The sequence below is a fragment of the Conger conger genome, chromosome 1, assembly GCF_963514075.1.
Source record: "Conger conger chromosome 1, fConCon1.1, whole genome shotgun sequence".
In the NCBI taxonomy this organism is placed as follows: Eukaryota; Metazoa; Chordata; class Actinopteri; order Anguilliformes; family Congridae; genus Conger; species Conger conger.
Window position 1 is genome coordinate 94,604,818 of NC_083760.1, and position 22,686 is coordinate 94,627,503.

General features: G+C 46.5%; 2 protein-coding genes and 1 non-coding gene across 7 annotated transcripts in view; 2 read left to right on the forward strand and 1 right to left on the reverse strand.

Annotated features, from left to right (window-relative positions):
- Positions 1 to 4,843: 4,843 nt before the first annotated feature.
- Positions 4,844 to 10,859, forward strand: zbtb8a (zinc finger and BTB domain containing 8A). The gene is made up of 5 exons (XM_061216656.1): positions 4,844 to 5,003; positions 7,183 to 7,530; positions 7,785 to 8,311; positions 8,510 to 8,679; positions 10,088 to 10,859. Exons 1-5 carry the CDS (start codon positions 4,939 to 4,941, stop codon positions 10,427 to 10,429), a joined length of 1,452 nt encoding a protein of 483 aa, XP_061072640.1. The 5' UTR covers positions 4,844 to 4,938; the 3' UTR covers positions 10,430 to 10,859.
- A 3,741-nt stretch (positions 10,860 to 14,600) lies between these two features.
- trnad-guc (transfer RNA aspartic acid (anticodon GUC)) lies at positions 14,601 to 14,672 on the reverse strand. Its single transcript has one exon. It is a non-coding gene; the product is annotated as a tRNA-Asp (tRNA).
- Positions 14,673 to 20,180: 5,508 nt separating this feature from the next.
- Positions 20,181 to 22,686, forward strand: part of hmgcl (3-hydroxy-3-methylglutaryl-CoA lyase) — an 8,408-nt gene continuing 5,902 nt past the window's right edge. For 3 of the 5 annotated variants that reach the window (XM_061219060.1, XM_061219071.1, XM_061219051.1), the window contains exon 1: positions 21,038 to 21,187. In XM_061219060.1, the coding sequence (XP_061075044.1) occupies positions 21,074 to 21,187 (114 nt within the window). In that variant the 5' untranslated portion in view covers positions 21,038 to 21,073. Of the gene's footprint in view, positions 20,311 to 21,019; positions 21,188 to 22,686 lie in introns of those variants that run through there. The other 2 variants (XM_061219089.1, XM_061219080.1) reach the window with 2 other exon arrangements.

Genomic DNA, 22,686 nt, shown 5'->3' on the forward strand with positions numbered 1-22,686 from the left:
TGCTTAGCTTTAGTACTAACCAATCCCAGCCCTGATTAGCTTCAGTACAAAACAGTCCCAGCCTTACTTAGCTTCAGAAATGGCTAAGCCCTGCCCTGCTTAACTTGATAATTTTTTTAAATGATACATGAGAAGTTCTCAAGCTGAAAAATTTGCAGAAGCATTTATTTTGGAACGTGTGATATACAATGATCAACCTATGGATCCACCTCTCCCAAAATTTCCCAAACACAGTCACACATCCTCACAAATACATTCACAAAGACACACACTTTCACAGACAATCTCACAAACGCACGCATTTGTCAGACTTCCAACTGAAGACCCCATAATATCGCCAAGAAAGGTCGCTACCCAAAGATGCCTAAAGAGGGAGTATGTATTCATCAGCTAAACTGCACACGACGTTTTGCAGAACACAGGTAGAACACCAACCCTCCTCTCCCAAGAACATGGTCCACTGAACCAGGAAGATCTCAGTACACACTCAGAAAAGGGGTTCTTTGGTATGTCTTCATGGGATAACTTTTTTTTAGTTATTTATGGAACCCTCTGTCATTGGTGTGAAGTGTGAAAACTCCCAGACAAAGAACCCTTTAACTTCGAGTTCTAGGGAATCACAGGGTTCCAACTGGAACTTTCTTTTTTTGAGTGTAGAATGGTTACAAACACATCTTTTTCAGTGTGCAGCACAAAGTCATTGTGGACTTTTCAAATTGCAAATATACAACAACAACAACAACAAAAAAACCACTGCAGAACTGTACAGACATCTTCTTTGGCGTCGACCAATGAACAGAGCAGCAGAAACCCCACCCAAAACGGCAACAAGATCTGGCTTTCTGGGTGACTCCGCCGCTCCACATTCCCTAATTACCACCAGAGGCCCTTCCTGATTGTAACCCAGTGCGCCGCAACGCTAATCTGAAGGCTGGGACTTACCTCCCGAGTATACCCTTAATTACTGTATAGAATAACGAGAGACCCTTTTCCTGCACAGAGCTGTAATTTCAGACTTCCCCGAGTTTCCGTGCTCAGCCGTGTCCATTGAGACGGGACCTACAGTGACTTTAAGGGCCGGTTTATAGTCCAGCGGCAGAGCAGAGCTGTAACTGATGATGTGAAATGGATTTCGCCGGTCGCAGCAACAATTGGTTTATAGTCTGGGCTACGGACAACGACCGCAGTCTCTGGTCGGGCGACAATAGAACATCCGTGTTTTCAGTCAAGCGACTGGACTACAAGCGGTAACTTCCAGCTCCACAGAATCTTAAATGCACCCATCCTCTTAAACAGCACTACCCCTAAAAGTCCTAAAAACTCTCTACGTGGATGAGGCGCTTCAAACAGGTGTGAGGTAATTTGCAGTGAATTTATTTTTACCCACAACCTGTGTGAAAATGTTTCTGTCCGTGTTCTAGACCGGTTCTGCACTAGCCCTGATTTACAAGTCAAATAACGATCTCATGCTGGGAGTGACTGAATAACAGGCGGTCTGCCGTCCTGCCGTTGCAATAAGCCTGTGGGAACCGCGCAAGCCCGCGCACTTCACTCTGCTACCAGCAGAGGGCGATAGATATACCAACATTTAAAAAAAAAACTGATCGTCCTCATTTATTTGCTTCTCTCGTCATCTGAAATCTTCAATCCAGCAAATGTTCCCACACAGCCAGAAACACGACAACCAAACCCAGAGGTCTGCCAATTCTTCAGTAATTCTGTTATACACACCGATCCGCAATCTTTTTACCCATCACCTCTCTGTTCTGCTCACAAGTGGTGTGTCTGCTATTATATAGAGTATTTTTTAATGTGTAAGTTGCTTGCAAATGTAATTGCATTCAGTTAATTGTGTAGTTTATTCAAAGGTATTAAAATAAAATGGAGATGGCTTTCCAGGAACTCCATCTCTACATTCATTACATTATTGGCATTTGGCAGACGCTCTTATCCAGAGCGACGTACAACAAAGTGCATACCCATAACCAGGGATAAGTTCGCTGAAACACCCTAGAGGGAAGTACAATTTCAACTGCTACCTGTACAACAGAGATAAGGACGAGGGCCTTTTTTTTTTTTTTTGAGAACAAAGAAACAAACAAACAGAGCAAAAGTGACCAAAGTTAACTATCCAAACACTGCTTACCTAGCCAACTAAAAATACCGATACACAAAGCAAGTCACAGAGACAACAATTAAGGTTCACAGGGAGGTAGGGAGGGATGGGGAGAGGTGCTGCTTGAAGAGGTGTGTCTTCAGCTTGCGCTTGAAGATGGGGAGAGATTCTACAGTTCTGACCTCAACGGGGAGTTCGTTCCACCACCGTGGAGCCAGAACAGACAGTAGTCGTGAGCGTGAGGTGGAGGTTCGGAGAGGGGGAGGTGCCAAGCGGCCTGTGGAGGCTGAACGAAGAGGTCTGGCAGGGGTGTAGGGTCTGATGATTTTTTGTAGATAAGCTGGGGAAGACCCTTTAACTGCTTGGAAGGCTAGCACCAATGCACAAAGGACAATTTTGTTTTACCATCATTTTGTTCCCCCAGTTCCAAGAGCACCTGTCTTACTTCTCTACTGCATTATTTTATTTATTTATTTTTACAAGAGGGCCCAATTTTACCCTTTTTTCTATTTTTCTTGTGATGTTTATGTACGGAATATGACCTTTTTTGTTGTTGTTTTTTGTTACCTTTATTTAGCCGACACTTTTATCCACAGCAACTTATAGTTGGTTAGACTAAGCAGGGGACAATCCTCCCCTGGAGCAATGCAGGGTTGAGGGCTTTGCTTGAGGGTCTCCAATGGCTGCACTGATCTTATTGTGGCTACACCGGGGCTTGAACCCCAAACCTTCCGGGTCGCAGCCATGTACTGGCCTGTGGTCGAACGCCCAGCATGCAACAGTGCTGCTGTACCCATGCGTGAGTTACGCTATTGAGAGTGAACATTTCTGACATCCCGACTATTTTCTCCCAGAACTCGACCCGCAGCTCCCAAAGGTGTTTGTAGTGTATGGTCTGCCTATTGAGAATTTTTTAAATGTCAATATGTTTCGTTTGGTTGATGTTTCAAATCAGCAAATAAATATATAGTGTGCTCCAGAAAAATATGCAGAAAAATACTGTAAACTAAAAGAGTTATTGACACAAGCATTATTCTCCAACATGTGTAACGTAGTGTGCTTTATCAATAATTAATTTGAATCGACCAAGTCTTACATTTTTCAAAAAAAAAAAAAAAACTGGTTTCACAATTATTGGCACCCCTGGTTTTGCACTCCTGAGTCCCTTTATCCTCGAACAAGGACATTCAATTTTGGCTTCCCTGAGCATGAAATGAAATAAAATATATACTTATAAAATATTTCCACTACACAGTGTGTACGATGCACACTCTGCAGCCACTACATATGTGTGGCATGTTTTTATTATTGCCCTTACTGTGCTAAGTGGTACGTTTAACCATTTATATATTTTTATGTACCCAATTGTATCCCATCTGTCTCTTCTGAATTGACAGTTGTTTGCCTTTTCCCATGCTAATGGATGACAAAAGGATTTTTCATGCATTACATTACATTAATGGCATTTGGCAAACACTCTTATCCAGAGCGACATACAGTTGATTAGACTAAACAGGAGACAATCCTCCCCTGGAGCAACGCAGGGTTAAGGGCCTTGCTCAAGGGCCCAACGGCTGTGTGGATCTTATTGTGGCTACACCGGGATTAGAAGCACCGACCCTGCATGTCCCAGTCATTTACCTTAACCACTACGCTACAGGCCGACCACATGCTTGTTACCTTATTTTCATACTTGTGAAACAGGAAGTTCAGTTCATTGTTATTTGTATTTCCCTTCTCATGTGACGGAATGATACAATACTGTTTCTTTAGACTGAGAGTAACTAAATTAAGTATTTATTTTTATTGTCACTTTCACTGTTTGATTTTATTCACAATAATTCCCAGGGATACCAATAATTTTGAAACCGGTGGTTTTCAGAAAATTACTTAATAAAAACATTGAAACATGAGAGTAAATGTATTGAGATAAAAGTGCGTAGTTCTCCCAAATGTTTGAACAAAACACCTGTGTTGTTCACTGGCAGCAGCCTTTTTTCTTCCTGTTTATTAAGGGTGCCAATAATTCTGGAGCCCTCTGTATTTACTGGGAGAGTGTATAACTGTACTATGTTACAGTACATAATGTGAAATGGCTGTACTGTGCCTTGACATCACAAATTAAATTTAAATATCACTTTTAGATACATGTAACAGTGCACTCATCCACTCCTTGGTAATGTAAATTAAAAACACAGCCTCCCACTCTCTCTCTCTCTCTCTCTCTCTCTCTCACACTCCCTCTCTCTCTCTCACTCCCTCTCACCCTCTCTCTCTCTCTCTCTCTCTCTGTCTCACTCCCTCTCTCTCTCACTCTCCCACTCCCGCCCCCCCCCCCCCCCCCCCTCTCTCTCTCTCTCTCACACACACACGCAAGCGCGCGTAGTCTGCCCGCATGTTCATAAGTCTCCCTGATATATAGCACGCTGGCGTTTTTACAGCAGTCGCGCGCACGGGGTTTGGATCGCCGTTAAAAATCGCAGTCGGGAGAGAAACCGGGCATCTGCTACACAAGTGGTACACACCTTACTAGGTTACCGCACTTTTGGGCGTCGGTGTTCATTCGCGGGCGTTCGGGCGGGTGCCTCCAGAGCAGATCGCTCGTCTTTAAAAGGGACACTGGCACTTTAAGTGGTTCCCCGGCCCTCGGGCGCTCCGCTAAACACCCACGTCAGCACGGCTTCTTTTGTCCAATAACCGGGTTTCGTTCTTTAGGGCTGAGCAGGAACTAAGCGAATGTGTGCCCTGCGCCAGAGAGAGTAGGAGAGGTAGCCAGTTAACGTTGGACCAAATACCCGTTTTTCCACCCCACAAAAAAAAAAATGGAAATGGTCACTGAAATTAGGACTAAGGGATCCTCGCGGACACCCGGAGAACCAGGGCAACAGTAAGTATCGACAGGCAGGCTTTCCTGGCGGCGTCGGGCGGGGGAGGCGCGGAGGCTGGGTGTAACGTTAGGGCGTCAGCGGGTCCTGCGAATAACGTAAGCCTGCGAAGTCAGTGCCTCTCTCCGCGGCACACGGATCCCCGCTCCCGCTGATCCTCCCGGACGGACGGACGGGGTGAGGGGGGGAGGGGGGTGTGAGACGGCAAATAAAACCGGGTGTACGCGAGATCTTCGCCCACAACGGCTCGTTGGACGGGGGGTGTCCCGTGATCATTTTGGGGTAAATAAACGTAGGCTACGTGTGTATTCCTCCCTATGTAGTAATATATGCCTCTATTGTTGGTTGGTACACAAGTGGGCGTCTCTCCCGACACACTGCTGCGCAAGGATCGAAATGAATGCCCGTTTTTTATATGCTTTAACAGGGTATACCTTTCCGCAAGGCACTGCCAAAATACAGGCGTACATGCGTACATGCGTATCTATGTGCGCTGGGGGATCTCTTTTGCGCTGCGTTTTATGTTCTCTTCTGGGCATCCTTTCCCTTGGCACCAAACGGGCGTCGATGCCCCGGGTGCTTCCTGCGCTGTCGTGTTGGTTTAAATCGGGAATTAATTTCTGCAACCCGGACCAAAACAGAATAATTTTGGTAATGTACTTTTGTGGATTTAAAAAAAAAACATAATAAGCACGTTCAATCGCATATGAACGTAATTGGTATTTAATAATAGTTTCTTTTTTTTCTTCCCCCAATGCGCGGCTTCTTTGCTGTTTCAGGATGTGGGTAGTTCTAATTTCTCATGTTTAGATAATCGACGGTGTGTAGGGTGTTCAGACCCGTTGTCGTGGGTCGCCCAGTGGGATTTTTCGGCAGCGCGCGGATGGAGCTTGTGGCGCTGCCGTTGGAGTCCCTCGTTGCCCGATGCGGAGAGTCGGGTGTAGCTTTCGCTCTCGCCGGAAAAAAAAAAAGCGCTCCGTTGATTGACAGCACCTTCCACCATTCACAGCGCGGAGCATGCGCTGGGCGGAGTCCCAGAGGGATACTCTCCGTGTGTTGTGCAAAACAAAAGGCTCTTGCGCACGTAGCCGAGACAAAAGATCGGGGTGTTCAGGTGATCTCCAAACGGGACAGTCGGGCAACGCTCCCTCGCCTACACGTACATACCGATTTAACCCCATCAGCAGTAAGAAATATCGCAATAATTGAGATCCCTGTGATCTCTTTTAGAGACTTATAACATGTAAGTACAATATGTCTTGCCTGAAAAATTGTGCCAAGCGTGGATAAAGTAGAGCCAAACGTTATGTTTTATTCTTTTTGCTCTCCAAGCCCTTGAGGCCATAAAACCCAGCATATGGTATTAATCAATTATTACTCATAAACTCGTTCTCTGTTTCTCTTTAAGCTTTTTTTCTCCCAAAACAACCAAAGATGCCCAGGCGTCGGAGAGAAACTGAGAAAAGGAATATGCCGATGTTAATGGTTTACTCTGTTCCACAGTCTGAGCCAGAGACCCACACAGCCTTTCACTCACAGCGTATAGCTTCCCATCGGCAGTCACTGGCTTCAGCTCAAGGGGTTCACTGAGCTTTAGGGTTCACTGGGCTTTAGGGTTCACTGAGCTTTAGGGTTCACTGAGCTTTAGGGTTCACTGAGCTTTAGGGTTCACTGTGCTAGTCGTGGTAGAATAATTGATTGACTGAGGGTTGCCCTGGTTGATTGATGGGCTGACCGAGGGTTTTCCCTGGTTGATTGTCAGGTTGACCGAGGGTTTTCCCTGGTTGATTGTCAGGTTGACCGAGGGTTTTCCCTGGTTGATTGTCAGGTTGACCGAGGGTTTTCCCTGGTTGATTGTCAGGTTGACCGAGGGTTTTCCCTGGTTGATTGTCAGGTTGACCGAGGGTTTTCCCTGGTTGATTGTCAGGTTGACAGAGGGTTTTCCCTGGTTGATTGTCAGGTTGACCGAGGGTTTTCCCTGGTTGATTGTCAGGTTGACCGAGGGTTTTCCCTGGTTGATTGTCAGGTTGACTGAGGGATTTCCCTGGTTGATTGGCGGGCTGAGTGAGCGTGGCGCTGGTTGATTGACAGGCTGAGTGAGAGTCGCGCAGGTTGATTGGCGGGCTGGCTGAGGGTGGCGCAGGTTGATTGGCAGCTGACTGAGGGTTGCCCTGGTTACAGGAGCAGCGAGGAGATGTCCTCCGGGCACCAGCGGCGGCTGCTGGAGCAGCTGGACGAGCAGCGGCGGGCGGAGCTGTTCTGCGACTGCAGCGTGCTGGTGGAGGGCCGGCTGTTCCGCGCGCACCGCAACGTGCTGTTCGGCTGCAGCGGCTACTTCCGCATGCTGCTGCAGCAGGGCGCCCGCGGCCCGGCCCCCGAGCCCGCCAGCGCCTCCTTCGACGTCTTCAGCCCCGACGTCTTCGCCGTCATCCTGGACTTCGTCTACTCCGGCCGCCTGGGCCTCACCAGCCACAACGTCATCGAGGTCATGTCCGCCGCCAGCTACCTGCAGATGAACGACGTCATCAGGTGAGGCCCCGCCCCGCCCCGCCCCGCCCCGCCCCGCCCCGCCTCCCCGCCCCGCCCCGCCTCCCCGCCTCCCCTGGAGCAATGCAGGGTTAAGGGCCTTGCTCAAGGGCCCAACGGCTGTGCGGATCTTATTGTGGCTACACCGGGATTAGAACCATCGACCTTGCGTGTCTCAGTCATTTACCTTAACCACTACGCTACAGGCCGCCCAAATGTAATGTTAATGTTCCTCCTGGTCCTCTCCCTGCCTCCAGTTTCTGTAAGGGCTTCATCAAGTCCTCGCTGGACATCAGCGCCAAGGAGGACGATGAGGCGGACCGCCCGCTCGTGTTGCCCGGCAACGGCAGCGGCGGGGGGCGGGGCCGCGGTGCAGACGCCGACCAGCAGGGGGCGGTGCTGCTCCCCTCCCCCCAAAGCCAGGACCCCGGCAGCCCCCCCCAGGCCTCCCCCTGGCCGGCGTACTGCCACAGCCCGGAGGTGGAGGAGTACTACCCGGAGGCCAAGCCCGCCTCCCAGAAACGCAGCGCCCCGGCTGGCGGGCGGGGCGGGCGCAGGGCCCAGCAGCGCCCCCCGGTGGTGGAGGAGCAGGGGGGGTTCCCGCCGGAGGGCCGGGGGAAGGGCCCGGGGCCGGGGAAGAGGAAGGGCTGGAGCGCGGAGCCCGAGACGGACGCGGTGTACTCACTCGACCTGCAGGGGGAGCCCTCGCTGAAAACGCAGAAGGCTGACGAGCTGTACGCCACGCTGCCCACCATCGTGGGGGTGGTGGGCTTCTTCAACAAAGGTGAGGAGATACAGCACAGCTGATAAAAATGTGTCTGTGACCGACAGTCAAAGTTGTATCTGCATGTGTGCTTTCACATGCAACACGAGTCCTTGGTAACAGGAGGGTGGGGAGGTCAGCGGGCGGGAGAAAGGGTGTGTGCTTCGTGTGTGCTTCATGTGTAACCCCGCCCCTTCCCGCCGTGCGCCTCGCCCGCAGACTCCAGCCCCTCCATGCGCTTTAAGTGCCCGTTCTGCACGCACACGGTGAAGAGGAAGGCGGATCTGAAGAGGCACCTGCGCTGCCACACGGGCGAGCGGCCCTACCCCTGCGAGGCCTGCAGCAAGCGCTTCACCCGCCTGGAGCACCTGCGCAGCCACTTCGACACGGTGAGTCACGTCTGCGCAGACCCTGAGACCCTGAGACACGGTGAGTCACCACTGCGCAGACCCTGAGACACGGTGAGTCACCACTGCGCAGCCACTTCGACACGGTGAGTCACGCCTGCGCAGACCCTGAGACACGGTGAGTCACGCCTGCGCAGACCCTGAGACACGGTGAGTCACCACTGCGCAGCCACTTCGACACGGTGAGTCACCACTGCGCAGCCACTTCGACACGGTGAGTCACCACTGCGCAGACCCTGAGACACGGTGAGTCACCACTGCGCAGACCCTGAGACACGGTGAGTCACGCCTGCGCAGACCCTGAGACCCTGAGACACAGTGAGTCACCACTGCGCAGCCACTTCGACACGGTGAGTCACGCCTGCGCAGACCCTGAGACACGGTGAGTCACGCCTGCGCAGACCCTGAGACACGGTGAGTCACCACTGCGCAGACCCTGAGACACGGTGAGTCACCACTGCGCAGACCCTGAGACACGGTGAGTCACCACTGCGCAGCCACTTCGACACGGTGAGTCACCACTGCGCAGACCCTGAGACACTGAGACACGGTGAGTCACCACTGCGCAGACCCTGAGACACGGTGAGTCACCACTGCGCAGACCCTGAGACACTGAGACACGGTGAGTCACCACTGCGCAGACCCTGAGACACGGTAAGTCACCACTGCGCAGACCCTGAGACACGGTGAGTCACCACTGCGCAGACCCTGAGACACGGTGAGTCACCACTGCGCAGACCCTGAGACCCTGAGACACGGTGAGTCACCACTGCGCAGCCACTTCGACACGGTGAGTCACCACTGCGCAGACCCTGAGACACGGTGAGTCACCACTGCGCAGACCCTGAGACACGGTGAGTCACCACTGCGCAGACCCTGAGACACTTCGACACGGTGAGTCACGTCTGCGCAGCCACTTCGACACGGTGACTTACAACTGCGCAGACACTGAGACAGTGAGTCACGACTGCGTAGTCCCTGACCCCCTCATCCCCCCACAGATCCACCAGAACCCTAACCCTGACCCCTTCATACCCCCCACAGATCCACCTGAACCCTAACCCTGACCCCCTCATCCCCCCCACAGATCCACCAGAACCCTAACCCTGACCCCCTCATACCCCCCACAGATCCACCAGAACCCTAACCCTGACCCCCTCATACCCCCCACAGATCCACCAGAACCCTAACCCTGACCCCCTCATACCCCCCACAGATCCACCAGAACCCTAACCCTGACCCCCTCATACCCCCCCACAGATCCACCAGAACCCTAACCCTGACCCCCTCATACCCCCCACAGATCCACCAGAACCCTAACCCTGACCCCCTCATACCCCCCACAGATCCACCAGAACCCTAACCCTGACCCCCTCATACCCCCCCACAGATCCACCAGGCGCGGAAGTTGGTGTGCAGGAAGTGCAAGCGTCACGTGACGGAGGAGAGCGGCCGCGTGGTGAGCGAGGGCACCCGGCGGTACCGTCTCTGCACGGAGTGCCTGCAGGGCGGGGGCTGCGAGGGCGTGGCCACGGCCAGCCCCGACGGCTCCGGCGGCCAATCGGAGCTCTACCTGGCCGTCGACGGCGAAGACGACCACGAGAAGGCGTGGCTCCTCGAGGACGAGGACGAGCTGGCGGAGGACTCCGGCGCCGACCTCATCATCCAGGAGGTGGACGACAGCGAGGAGGAGCTGGACCTGCAGTGCGAGAACAAGCCCGTCTTCACCTAGAACAGCGCCCTCTGCCGGTGCGGAGGCGGCACTGCGTTAAACTTGGCTGTACGTCATCTAGATCACGTGTCAGACTCCAGGCCTGGAGGGCCGCAGTGTCTGCAGGTTTGACTCCAGTCCTGGAGGGCTGCAGTGTCTTCAGGTTTAACTCCAGTCCTGGAGGGCCGCAGTGTCTTCAGGTTTAACTCCAGTCCTGGAGGGCCGCATTCCCTGCAGGTTTAACTCCAGTCCTGGAGGGCCGCATTGCCTGCAGGTTTAACTCCAGTCCTGGAGGGCCGCATTGCCTGCAGGTTTAACTCCAGTCCTGGAGGGCCGCAGTGTCTGCAGGTTTAACTCCAGTCCTGGAGGTCCACAGTGTCTGTGGGTTTAACTCCAGTCCTGGAGGTCCACAGTGTCTGTGGGTTTAACTCCAGTCCTGGAGGTCCACAGTGTCTGTGGGTTAAACTCCAGTCCTGGAGGGCCGCAGTGTCTGCAGGTTTAACTCCAGTCCTGGAGGGCCGCAGTGTCTGCATGTTTAACTCCAGTCCTGGAGGGCCGCAGTGTCTGCAGGTTTTCAGGGTGTTCTCAGCACCCGTGGTTCATTGAAGTCATTGATTGGCTAAAGAGTTCAGACACCTTGTTCTCAAAGCCTTAATTGATAGCTGATTGAACGGAAACCACACAAACCTGCAGACACTGCGGTCCCCTGGGAATTCAATTTGGCACCCTCACACTCAAAACGCTTTACAGTGATGAGGGGGAAGCTCACCACCACCACCAATGTGTAGCACCCACCTGGGTGATGCAACCGTCGCCATTTTGCGCCAGAACGCTCACCACACACCAGCAGGTGGAGAGGGAGAGAAGGCATACATCACCGTATTGTTATCACTGACTTACATTGAAAGGATGGCTGAACCTCCTACACTGGAGCCAACCGCCGTGGCACTAGTGCGAAGCATCTCTCCCAACAAAAAGCAGGAAGTTAGCATCAAAAATGAAGCCCGGTTTAGGCCATTCGTGTCATCCTCTTTTCTTCTTCTGCCGTTTTCTTTTCTGTTGAGAGAGTCCCTATTCATTCCCTTGTATGGGCACTGCCTACGGTTGCTTAGTAACGCTCCAGCGTGTTTTGGCGAACCCAAGGCAAGACTGTGTGTGTGACCCTGACTGCATTCATCGGTTCGATTCATCACTTCTTTGTGCACAGATAGGTTTATAAATATTTAAACTTGCCATCCAAAATGTTGCTCAGATTTTACCGGTTTATATTTTGATTTGGGTTTATTTGCTTTAAAATGGTTCAAATGAAGCACATATATGCAGGCGTTTTATGATTTTGTGCTCTGTAAATAAGAAGGTTGTGTGCATGTTAATTTGGGACCACTTTGTAATCAATAAGGTACACGGCGGCACTGTTTTGCCGTGATTGAAACGATCTGCTCTTGGCGTGCAGGCGAACCGGACGGGGACATGCTCACCTGGACTTTGAGCCACGGGGGTGAAGAGAGGAAACTGTGAGGCCTTCAGACAACACAGATTAGGTGAAAAGGGAACTTGAGAATGCAAAAGAAACACACAAAGAAAGAAATGAACCCTGGCTGGGACTGTCTGAAACAAGAGTACCAGCCCCTCTTGCCCACAGCGGTTCTGTCCACAAAGTTACAATTATTTATATTTATTTATATAATTGAGCTCTTTTAATTATTATTATCATTATTGTCAATGAACACCCAGGGCCAGAGTTAAATCCTCCTGTAATGGACCAAAACAGGACCGACTCTCTCCACTTGCAATGGTTTGGCTGGCGCCCTCTGTTTTTACGAATGACCAATTTTATTTTTTAAATCTTGTAAATATTGTTATTGTTCGTGTGTTTTAATTATTGTGGCCGACATGCTTTATTTATGAATTTTTTACTTAAATTTTTTTTTGATACAATAAAGATATTTTTATACACATTATCTGATGAGGTACCTGTGTGCGGTTTCTTGAAGCTGTGAGACATATTGAGTATTGAGGAAATGGTGGGACAGTGTATGTCTGTTGACGTTTGTTGCTATATGCAATATGTAATACATTACAAGAAGCAAAATGATTTAAAATATTGGCCTGCGAAAGGGCTAATGCCAACGCAGAACACAGACGGTTGCGAGTCAACAGTCGACAGTCTTTAAGCTCTTATTCATCATTTAATTTCAAATCCAATGTGCTGAATTACAGAGCCAAAACAAAATAAATTATGTCGATATCCCAATATTTTTTTATTTAACTGTAAATTAATATAGTTTTCTATAGCTAAGATACAGCTAGCAGCTCAATGCATTTTAGCAAAGTGCAAATACTTTGGAATTGCTGTGGTACGGACGTCAGCATGTGAGTTATTAACAGACGTTAATATGAACAGGCTAGGCATTCAGTGGTCCGTTATTACCGTCTAATGACCTCGACTATGGAAAACGGACAGCTTATTATATTGAATTTGAATATCAATTGTAGGCTGTATAAGGGAATAGAACTTGGACTAAATGAGCAGTCATGCTAGCTGGGCTAGCTCTGCTGATCGCTGCTGTGTCCTGTTGTGAAATGACAAGACTGCAATGCCGTGGCCTTCGTGCTTGTGTAAGTAAATCTAATTGTTATTGCCGTTATTAATTTACCAGATGATTTATGTTAGCTATACAGTATATTTAGTTAGCTAGCCACATATAAAGTTGCACAGAGTCGCACAAAGCTAGATTTACAAACACAACGCGAAATATGCATGTGTTTAGCGATACTATTGGAAGCAACGCCCCTCCGCTTCGCCATTATTCCACAATAGCAGACCGCCTCCTTGTGGATTATTCATTACATAGCACACTACTCGGAGTGGTAATCCGAATTTACTACACGAGTAATCAATTTAGGCGGGAGTATTGACAGTAAAAGGCAAGTGAACGTCTTTTCGACACCAGGTGTCGCCAGTTAGCAAATTTGAAAATTAACCGCACTAGTTTCTGCACGAGTTTGTTACTCGCAGCATCATTTTACAGAAATATATGACCGTAAAATGCTCGCAAACTCCAGTGGTTACCGGAGGTACTGCGGTTTATTAAGTTTATTTATTTACTGCTGGTACCAAAAAGCAAATTTCCCCATTTGTTTACTCTGGCGAAATTGTACTATTTTGGACAGTACTTTTGAATTAAAAAATTCTATTAATTCCTTCCTGGACGGTACACAGTGTGCATTCTCTGGTGCAAACAAGCCCATAACATGGCGGCCTCCATGAACTGGATTCTTGTGCAATTGAGCCGTTCCCATAGGAATCCAGTTAGTAAAAAAAGTAAAAAATAAATAAATAAAAAAAAATCCGGTAAGCCATCTCTAGTTCACTGGCAATACAATACATTATCATTTGGAGTTTTTTTGTTTTTGTTTTTTTTAAATCAATACCTCAACTTTAACTATGGACAATTGGTGTGTTTTTGGAATAAAAGAGTCATTGTGATTTGTCCAAAGCTCAGAAATGGTCTCCTTCCGTACTAATTGTTATCAGCAAACTGTAACTGGCACCTGATCGCACAGGAGACCGCCAGGCTTGTCTCTTGGGCAACGGCAGTCTGACTGGGCGTCAGGCATTGACTGAGCTATGAAGATAGCGTGTACAGCAGGGTCATACAATCAGGAGATTTCAGCTTCATCTTTTCCTCTGAAGAGTGGTTTTCTCCACACACACGTTGCGTTCTGGCATTGTTCCCCGTGTGGTAAAGACGCTGTGTCATGTCGTGTCGTAACACCCAGTTCCGCTGCCGCAAGTTTACGGTGTTGCACAACTTTCCCAGAACATTGCTACAGCGTTTTCAGCACGCCCACATCTGAAACAGCTTGTGGGTGTTTTTACACTTAAATCTATACTCTATGAAATATGGCACTTCCTAATTGTCTAAAGAGATGTGTGAGTGAGAGAGCTTTGTGTTAATCCAGTTACACATGCACACTTAGTCAATTGAGGTGGACATTCAGCTCGAAAGGAAGACATCCTCCTTGGCCAGTGAAGTTCCCTCAAGACACACTGATGTTGCATTAGTCCTGGCTTGGGCAAAAGTGGTAGCCAGCCTATTTGCTAAAATGTAAATTACAACGCTGGTAATGATTGGTCGACTTGTGGTTGAGTTCCAAGAACATGTGAGTGGCAGGGACAAAAGATGGCCTCCCCGTCGGGGAATCGAACCCCGGTCTCCCGCGTGACAGGCGGGGATACTCACCACTATACTAACGAGGAAATGCCATACTCAGGCATACTCACGTGGGCTTAAGATAGGTAGGCTAGTGGTTAAGGGAGATTCTGCTCTTTTTTTACTACTCGTTTTGATTTAGATTTAATAATCACACTACAGATAATTGCTGACTTGTGACTGCGATTGCATGTCAAGACATTCTATGGTCACTGCTCATTTACGTTACTATATACTCGTATGCATAATGTGGAGTGGAATCTCCAGAATCTACATGGAGACCTTACCTTCCCAATAACTCCAGCCACCATTTAGAATTTGAACTGTTTTTTTTTTTTTTTACTATTCCTTCTACAGATGTTGTCCAGTGTTCGCTAAAATGTGCTCATACTTAGACTGACACACGTCATTAGAACAGCAACCTCATCCTCTCTCTGCTTGGCCCCTTCTTTGCTCCTTGCAGTTATATTAAATATTTTAAATTATTATTATTATTATTACTGTCCATCCATCCATCCATTATCTGAACCCGCTTATCCTGATCAGGGTCGCTGGAGCCTATCCCAGCATACATTGGGCGAAAGGCAGGAATACACCCTGGACAGGTCGCCAGTCCATCGCAGGGCACACACACCATTCACTCACACACTCATACCTACGGGCAATTTAGACTCTCCAATCAGCCTAACGTGCATGTCTTTGGACTGTGGGAGGAAACCAGAGTACCTGGAGGAAACCCACGCAGACACGGGGAGAACATGCAAACTCCACACAGAGAGGCCCCAGCCAACAGGGATTTGAACCCAGGACCTACTTGCTGTGAGGCGGCAGTGCTACCCACTGCACCATCCGTGCGACCATTATTATTATTGTTGTTATTATTATTATTGTTATTACTATATTAATAATGTCAGTTTTTACCATGTATATTTACGGTCACAGGGGTGATATGCTTAATTTGTAACCCCTTTTTCAAAAATGTGAAAATACAATGAAGAGTCGAGAAAAAGGTCTTGAATAGAAGATAGTGCAACCTCATCCTGTGACTTGAGGGGTATTTAGTCAGGTGTTTTCATTTTGGTAACAGGGCTGACAAAGATATGAGAACACAACTTCTTGTAGATTCTATAAGAAGCAATACCCCTCTGCTTTGCCATTATCCGGCTTGTTGGGGATCATTCCTTACATAGCACACTACCTCGGAGTGGATATAGCCGAATTATTACACGACTAATTACCTTATGGAAAGAAATCCATCAATAATTTCACACAACCTATTGATTTGAAGTTATTGTATGAGTTGGACTACATTAAATAAATGATTACGAAACGAATGTTCCATTGTTCCATTATATAGCTAGGCCAAGGCGGGAGTGTTGGCAGTATGAGTTAACGGTGGAGTGACGTCTTTTAGACACTAGGTGTCGCCAGTTAGCACATTTTAAAATCAACCGCACGAGTTTCTGCAGAGTGAGTTTGTTACTCGCCACGTCATTATTCAGAAATATTTTACCGGAAAATCCCGTGTATGTGATAAGCCAGGGAGAAAACTCCAGTGGCTACTAGGCTGTAGTCAATAATGTGATGTTGCATTAGGACAATATGAAACTAACTTAAAATAAGCAAAAATGCATTCTAAACTTAAAAAGATGATGCCTCCCCGTCGGGGAATCGAACCCCGGTCTGGCGCGGCAGCCGCGTATTGTTTAGCTAAAACTCCCTAAACCGAAACCCATTCATTCTCAATGGTAGTCCTAAACCACTACGGATGTAATATATTTTCCGCCACCGCGTTGAACCCGACGGAGCCCTGGCGCTATTTCCCGTTTTCCTCCGCGCCCAATGAGAAGACGGAATGAGAGAGAGAGAGAGAGCCGGCCACAGAGAGAGAGAGAGAGCGAGAGTGAGCGACGAGTTTGATCGGATTTTATTGATATTTTATTCGCGTTTACATTTTTAAACCGACCGAACCGAATATTTCTTTTGACCATTGCCATCGTCAGGACGAAAGAATCGCCACTTAAATCATCTGGATCGCCGATCCTGTCGTCGGTCAGTCTACTTATTAAGGTAGGTTACCTCATCCGATAGCAACACGACGTTAATTTATTGTGAACGTAATTTATTGTTAACCTTTCGTCGCGCGAATGGAAAGTGTCACAACGTTTATGAAAAGCTACTTTTGAATAATGTCGATGGGAAACGTTTTTGGTAGCTACCTGGTAGCTAGTAGTGGGAGTCATTTGTAAAGTTAACTTTTACGGTATCTAGGGACGCTGTTCGCAGCAGCCGTGGTATCTAGGGACGCTGTTCACAGCAACTGTGGGTGTAACGTTACTACGAAGTTAGATTACTACGACTGGGTAGCGATTATTATTATTATTATTATTATTATTATTATTATTATTATTATTATTATTATTATTATTGTTGTTGTTGTTGTTGTTATTTCTATTGGCACTTTTTGTACACCTGTTTCATCCTACAGATGTAATAGTGCATACATACAAATATCACACATTTACAGTTCAGCTTGTGTGGTCTAAGCTGCTCTGACTTTTGTTAAAATTTAAATAATCTTTTTGTCCAAAAGATTTTTTACCTGTCAAATATGGTTATTTCTCATGAACAATTACATGTCCTCTGAGCAATGTCTTGTCTATTTCTTCAGCTTCGGCACCTGCTGCAGTCACCAGAGCACCAATTAAGTCTACAGGCAGAGGTATGGAGAGGCTATCCTCTCATAACAAATATTTTATTACTTTGGTTTGTTTTTTTGGCCGTGTTCTGCCTGTCTTCTTTACTTCTTTACGTTCTATGAAGAGAGAACCTTGCAGTGTCAAACATCTTTTAATGGATTGGCGAGTTTACAATTGTAATCTCTGAAATATAGCATTTATAAAAAGGGATAAAAATGGTTTCAGAATGTGAGTTTGACTCTTTCTAATGTGACTTTTTCCTTCAGAGCTGAGTGGTCCCACAGCAACAGTGTCCAGAGGCAGTCCTGTATATGTGCATGCCTCCTCCTTGCGTGGTAAATATATTCATAACCATTACATCACTTTAGTTGTTTATGCTGAAATTAGATCCTAACATAGATTTTTCTTTGCCTGAATAGCTTCTCCTGCACCATGTACAGCCTCCAAAAATCAGCCCGCAGCCATTTGTCAAGATGTACCTTCAGTGCCAGTGAAGGCCCCCATTCCAGTCCCAGTGGAACTTCTGCGCGTGTTCGTGGCGCTCACTGAAGCAGTAGCGCAAAGTATGGCATTGAATCTTACCCAATAGTAAATACTCTGTGAAGAGCCATCATTCATTATATTTACTTTTTATTTCTTACTTCCTTTGTGATAATATACTACAATTGTGGAAATTATACAATAGTTTGACTGATGACCCTTTGTCTCAAAGTTCACAGTGGAGTTGCTACAACAGCGCCACATCTCTCTGTCTCTGACAATATGTCCTGTTTTACATCCTCCAGCCCCTGCCACACATGAGCCAGAGACACGACTGGATGAAGGTGAGCCTCACTCCGTAAAAACACAACTGAAGTGATTGTTGAGTGTTATTGTGTCAGCTCTTAGATACTTTGTTAATTTAGTGTTTTAAGTCAGTAACCCCATACTTTGTGTTTTGTAGCAGTAATACAGCCAGCAACAACTTCTCCCCCTCCGCCTCCACTCCCTGGTGTGCCTGGCAAGTACATATACTGCCCAGCTAAGGTATTTTCCAATACCAAGCACAAGGCATGGCAAGGGAGATGACCTGGAGTGAGTTTCAGACCACTGCCTTTTATGAAAAGGATAACAAAGAAAACAAAGATCAATTATCTTGATCAACTGAGAGAGGAAAATGAAGCACACACGTATGCACACGCAGACACGAGCATGTACACACACACACACAAACGCACACGCATACACACACGCACGCACACACACACACTCGCACGCACGCACACACGCACGCAGACATGCGCATGAACACACACACACGCACACACACAGATACACACGGTTCTTCCAGGCCCCCACCCCCCAACATTGAACATTGGAACATTGTAAAATGCCTTTTTTTGGGAAAGGTTTATATATTCGTTCCCTTTGTTTAAGTGTATGTTTGTGCTGTTGCCGCACAGTTTTTTACATAGATGTTGCATACCTAGTAATTAAAGAGTTTGTATTGTATAAGGGTGTCTTAATATGTGTGTGTATTGGGTACTACATCAGGATGTGTATGTGTGTCTGTTAATATCACTGAAATTAAAAAATTGTTTGTATTAAAGCAATGACTCCAGTGTTGATATGTGTAGGAATTTGGTCCTTTGTGAAGTAAAACTTGTAGTCCAAAATTCAGATCAATAACAATTTATTAATACAGCAAAAATAGTCTTAATTACAGAATGAAGCGTATCATTTCAATCACAAAATCATGTTGTATTAGAATGAGCTTTTATGCCCCAAACCTCCTGAAGTAAAATGCTGAAATAAAATGCAGGTCCCGTCCCTGATGAGGTGACAGGCAGACGAATATGCATTATTTTGTACGCATGTGATGTGGAAGGAAACCAAATGGTTGTTCCTAACCCCCTTTGATCATCGAGTAGGGTTGAGGTGTTAGGTGACCATCAAAGAACACTGAAGCAGGAAATGTATTCTTCTTGATGATATTCATTTTTATGATTATTTTACTGAAATGTCAAGAAACTAAACTTTTTATCTTGAACCACTTTGTGTAATATAACCAATCAACTAAGAACATTTTGATTTAAATGATCAAAAGATCAAAATAAAATGACCTTTAAGAGAGTCATGCTCTTTGTGCAGTTGAAGGTGGTTTTATCAATGAAATAATTGTTAGGCCTATTTATCTCTTAGGCCCCTGTATAAAATCAATGAATCAAAAATCATTATGCTCACGATCGCAAAGCATTCAAATATCAAATATCTAATGAGTGTCAGGACCTCAAAGGAATGAATCTTCCTTGGTTTATTAGCAAATTATGGAATTATACAAAACAAATATTAAATGAAAAAATATTTTTAATTATGAAAAGTCTTTTTAACTGAAAAATTATGTTGATCTGCTGGAACAGCATTTGTCACAGATACAGGCAATGCACTCTGAATTCAGTGGACTTTATCGTAATCCCGCTAAAAGGAATGGCTTTGAATACCCTTGTAAGGCTGTTATCTGAGGGGGGGAAACAAATGTACATTCCAAAGACAGGAATCGTACTCAAAACTCATTGTCACTTTATATTTATGCATTTTCCTTTTTATAAGTTCCTATAAAAGGTTATTGTTCAACATCACTTGAGTGGATCACATTAACTTAAAAAGGTGAGGTTTATAATGTTTAAATAACAGCCGAAGCTGGATTCGAACCCTTATTTCAAGAGAGGGGTCACCTTTGGTCAAAAAATCTGTTACGGCGTGACAGGCGGGGATACTCACCACTATACTAACGAGGAGAAGCATGGCGAGTATTAATTACGTCATGTTTTGAAACATCCGTAAGAAACACCCGTTCTGGATTTCATAACCGTGTTTTCCAACTCCAAGACGGGGACGGGGAAGTTGTCAGCGAGCAAATATGTTCTTTTCGTTTTGTTATTACCGAAGAGGATAGCTATTCATTTGTCATGATGGTTTCAAGAGAATGGGAGCAATTTGCACACAGGTAAGTGTGCGGAACTGGCTGCAATTAGCCAGATAGATGGGACTATAAATCATGCCCAATTGAGGCAATTACCTCGACTAACTCGCGTAATCAGTTTGCCACCGTCTGTATGGCATGTCGGTTTCCTTCTACATGTAGCCAACGTTAGTTCACTTTATAATGTTGGTAGTTAGCTAACTAGAAGTAAAGTGATAACACTACGTTTACTTTCTAGCCTTGCAAAATATGCTATAGTAGATTGGTGGATGGCAGGGTCCTCGATAACTTAGGTATAAGTAGAATTGGAATGATGTAACGCTTGTCCGACTGTCAAGGTATACGTGAAGATATAGCCAACTAGTTACTTTTCTGAATAGAGTTCAAATCGGCCAGCGGCTAGCTGGCTGGGAAATTATGCAACCTGGTTATGTTCTACAAAGGATAGCTTCTGTTAAGTGTGTATTCAAAATTACTTATGGGGGCAGGACTAGCTTACTAGAGTAAGTTCGGATGTTCACCTGGATACCTGTATACCTAGCTGTATATCTGCAGATGACACATATATTATACACGTCATCTTGTATGACGGTGCTTTGTGTACGCTTCATCGCCACCCATCATATGTTTTCCAGAGACACCCGAAATACTCTTAATGCCCCAAGATGATTGCCCAGTGACTATTGGTTGTATATGTAGTCAGGCTTACTTTGATTGGTTCATTCCACCTTACTTGCGTTCGCTGTTGCGTGTGACGCACGACGCGTATCTCGGAGTACCTCTGAAAATGGCGACCGTAATGATGCGATTAAATAGGGGTGTTTTCTTTGCTCCGGCGTTCAGCCCTCGAAACATCGTATTGAGATCAGCAACCACGGCAGCGAGAGCTGTGAGTCAGCCTGTATGTTGGCATTTATTTTAACACTAGCCGTAGTCTCTTTCTGTGTTTTGGGGACGCTTAGTTTTCGAAAGGCATTACAAGCTAACTAGCTATAGCTAGCTAACTTTTTGCACCTGGGCACTATTTACCTAGCTCGGGGCAAAGTAGCCAGCATAAAACCCAACCTTTAGCATTTTCACAAGTTTGAATTTCTGTAGGTGTCTGGTTTGAGAACTGACTGCTGTTGTATATTTTGAAACTTCGTGTCACGCACAGCATGCTAATATAAAACTGCATTGTGAATTAAACGCGTCGGCTTATCTGTGAGTACGATTGTCGTTACTGTGTTTTTGAGAGTTCTTAAAAAGATTAGCTTAGTTGGCAGATCTGGTGAGTTTGACTAACTGGGAATGGTGCTTGTATGTTTGTTTCAGAGTCTCTCGTTATGGGAACCGTACTATGATGCTATGAGTGCCAATGTCGAAAACGCCGTTTTAAAGGACAAACATATTTTAGTTTATTGGGAATGATGTGGGTAAAGAATTGCGCTAGGGAATAGTTGATGTTCTGTGTATTAATGGCTAACCTAAAAAGAAACGGCTTCTCCGTCTAGGAGTCGAACCCCGGTCTCTGGCGTGACAGACCGGGGTACTTGCCTCTTAAAAATACTCCTAACGTTACTGTCTTTGAACAGATGGGAGTAAGCCGGTTATTATGCATTGGGTGCGGACAGAATTGGGATGTATCATGATTAAGACGGTCAGTAAGCCATTCTGCCAATGCTTTCAATTGTGATCAGGGTTATTTAAAATGCACTCCAGAATGTGCCATTGTATCACTGGGATGATGCAGTGATTTAAAATTTTATCTGGCTGCATTTTTTGTTGTTGTTGAACTTATCTGTTGTCATTAGCCATGCTGACGTGGGACAGTGATTGCATGTCAAGACCTGTACAGTCTATGGTCGAGACCTCTGTCTGCACCGAGGACATCATTTTCGACGCACGTATGAAGATAAGCTTCACAGTAAACATCAGCTCAAGCTGAAATTTGGAGTGCAGTGTTCCTTACTGACTGCAGTGTGGAGGGGTGATGCTGATAGGCATAGTGGGGTTGGGCAAAATAGTAGCAACAGGAAGTTAGTTAGTTAATATTCACATACTGCTAACTAACTAATTAAACTAACTAATGAGGAGTCAGGCAACCCTGGGGCTCAAGAACAGCTCCAGTCCTTGGGAGTTCTGGAGTTGAAATTCTGAACTCTGTTGTGGGATATCGGACCTTTCTTCAAGAACAAATGCCGGCAGTCATTTTTTTTTTAGGATGTTGGCGTTTGAGATCTACTAGATCTGCATTCTGTGCTCCAGAATGTTCCACATTGGTTTAAATTATGTCTTGGTCTGGTGGCTGTGGAGGGCACGGAAGGCGTTTGGCTTCATCCTGGTGTTCATGGACCGCTGTTCTGTGACCGATGCTCCTACAGTTTGGACACTGGCCGTGGAGCGGGATTGGTTTTCTCC

What these genes read in the sequence shown, in the direction of transcription:
- zbtb8a (XM_061216656.1), top strand. Translation starts at nt 4,939, where the DNA reads ATGGAAATGGTCACTGAAATTAGGACTAAGGGATCCTCGCGGACACCC. An exon ending in CCCGGAGAACCAGGGCAACA is followed by an intron (nt 5,004 to 7,182) that starts GTAAGTATCGAC and finishes CCCTGGTTACAG; the next exon opens with GAGCAGCGAGGAGATGTCCT. An exon ending in CAGATGAACGACGTCATCAG is followed by an intron (nt 7,531 to 7,784) that starts GTGAGGCCCCGC and finishes CCCTGCCTCCAG; the next exon opens with TTTCTGTAAGGGCTTCATCA.